The sequence below is a fragment of the Hakea prostrata genome, chromosome 8 (assembly GCF_041222555.1).
Source record: "Hakea prostrata isolate BN-2017 chromosome 8, UWA_Hpros_2, whole genome shotgun sequence".
In the NCBI taxonomy this organism is placed as follows: Eukaryota; Viridiplantae; Streptophyta; class Magnoliopsida; order Proteales; family Proteaceae; genus Hakea; species Hakea prostrata.
The window spans coordinates 26,536,202-26,537,760 of NC_142607.1; the positions used below are offsets into that span (position 1 = coordinate 26,536,202).

General features: G+C 40.4%; 1 protein-coding gene across 1 annotated transcript; it reads left to right on the forward strand.

Annotated features, from left to right (window-relative positions):
• Window positions 1-175: 175 nt before the first annotated feature.
• On the forward strand, window positions 176-1,348 carry LOC149007474 (pseudo histidine-containing phosphotransfer protein 6-like). Its single transcript, XM_089166804.1, has 5 exons — window positions 176-358; window positions 462-592; window positions 692-835; window positions 964-1,036; window positions 1,126-1,348. Exons 1-5 carry the CDS (start codon window positions 326-328, stop codon window positions 1,177-1,179), a joined length of 435 nt encoding a protein of 144 aa, XP_089022930.1. The 5' UTR covers window positions 176-325; the 3' UTR covers window positions 1,180-1,348.
• Window positions 1,349-1,559: the final 211 nt, after the last annotated feature.

The window sequence follows — 1,559 nt, forward strand, 5'->3', positions numbered from 1 at the left end:
TTTATAAATAAAGAATCAAGATTTAATAAAACTCATGTAAGCTGCATCCAACGGCAAGCACTGTGGCACCATCAGGTTAGATTAGATGCACCTAGTAAGTAAGATCCTCTCTCCACATTCTACCCTTTAAATTTGACTCCATCTCCCATTCTTTCATAAAAAATCCATCCTTAAAACATTTAGAAGCAGAAAGCACAATTGCTCTAACATTTCCTCTGTGGCATTCGATCATTCTTCTTTGGTTGTATATTGAAGAAAGAGATTCGTCAAAACGGGTCTGCCGCTGTGGTTGCTAGGGTTCGGCGCGGATCGCTTGCGAGCCGACATGAATCGCTTACTTGCTTTGTTATTTCACCAGGTCCGTAAACATAATTAATCCAGTTTCTTCCCTTTTCTGTTGTTTGTCTTCAGCTTTATTTGGTGGGATTAACTGATTACAGACATAAAAATGTGTGATTCAGGGAGTCCTGGATGAGCAGTTCTTACAGCTCCAGCAGCTTCAAGATGAGACCTCTCCAAATTTTGTCTCTGAGGTCGTTAACATATTCTTTCATGAGTCTGAAAAGCTCTTGAGAAATCTTAGAGGATTACTGTAAATAACTCTCTTCTCTGCTCTCATTGTATATGGTTTCAATCTGGGTTTGTGCATTTTGTTATATTTATGTGGGTAAATGTGATGCTGGGCATGCAGGTCGGACAGAGAGTTTTCAGACTATAAGAAGATGGGAATCCATCTAAACCAGTTCATGGGCAGTAGTTCCAGCGTTGGAGCCAAGAGGGTCAGAAACATATGCGTCGCATTTCGTGCTGCTTCCGAGGAAAATAACAGACCTGGGTGCGTTTATTTTTGAGAATCTGTGCATTCTCGATCACTGCACATTCTTCTATCTTAAGACTTTTTCTCTTCAAACTGCAAACATTCTTTTACAGTTTTCACAATGGTCGGTGCAAATGTGTTTTCAGATGCTTACGAGCTTTGGAGTTGTTGGAGCATGAGTACTGTTATCTCAAGAATCGATTACACGAACTGTTCCAAGTAAAATGGCTCCAATCTTTCTCCCTGAAATTTTATTTTGTCTTTCTCTGTCGTTATAAATTAAATGTTATTATGATTCCGTGGAGCAGATGGAGCAGCAACGCGTTATAGCAGCTGGAGTTCGTTATCCCATGCACAACTGAGAAAACTAGATACCGGTGGAAGATGCTTGAAGGTCGGTTTTAGTTTCAGGCTTTTAACAGAACTGAAGATCACTAAAATCTTTCACTACACACAGAAAATAACGGGTACATGGAGAAGAAGACGGGGACACCTATTTAGTGTCTATTGTAAAATTTTTGCTGGGATGAGGGTCACTTGCCCGTGTTGTGTAATTTAAAATGCAAAGGGTGTGGTTCATGTGGCTGCAACCTGTCTTCTACGGCAATATCTAATTATTGTCGCCTTCAAATGGACTTCTGAATGACTTCTTACACTCGTCTCGGTCTGAATTGATACTGTACCATTATCGGGGTAGATCAACCAGACTAACTTCTCTCTCTCTCAGACACACACAGTATGA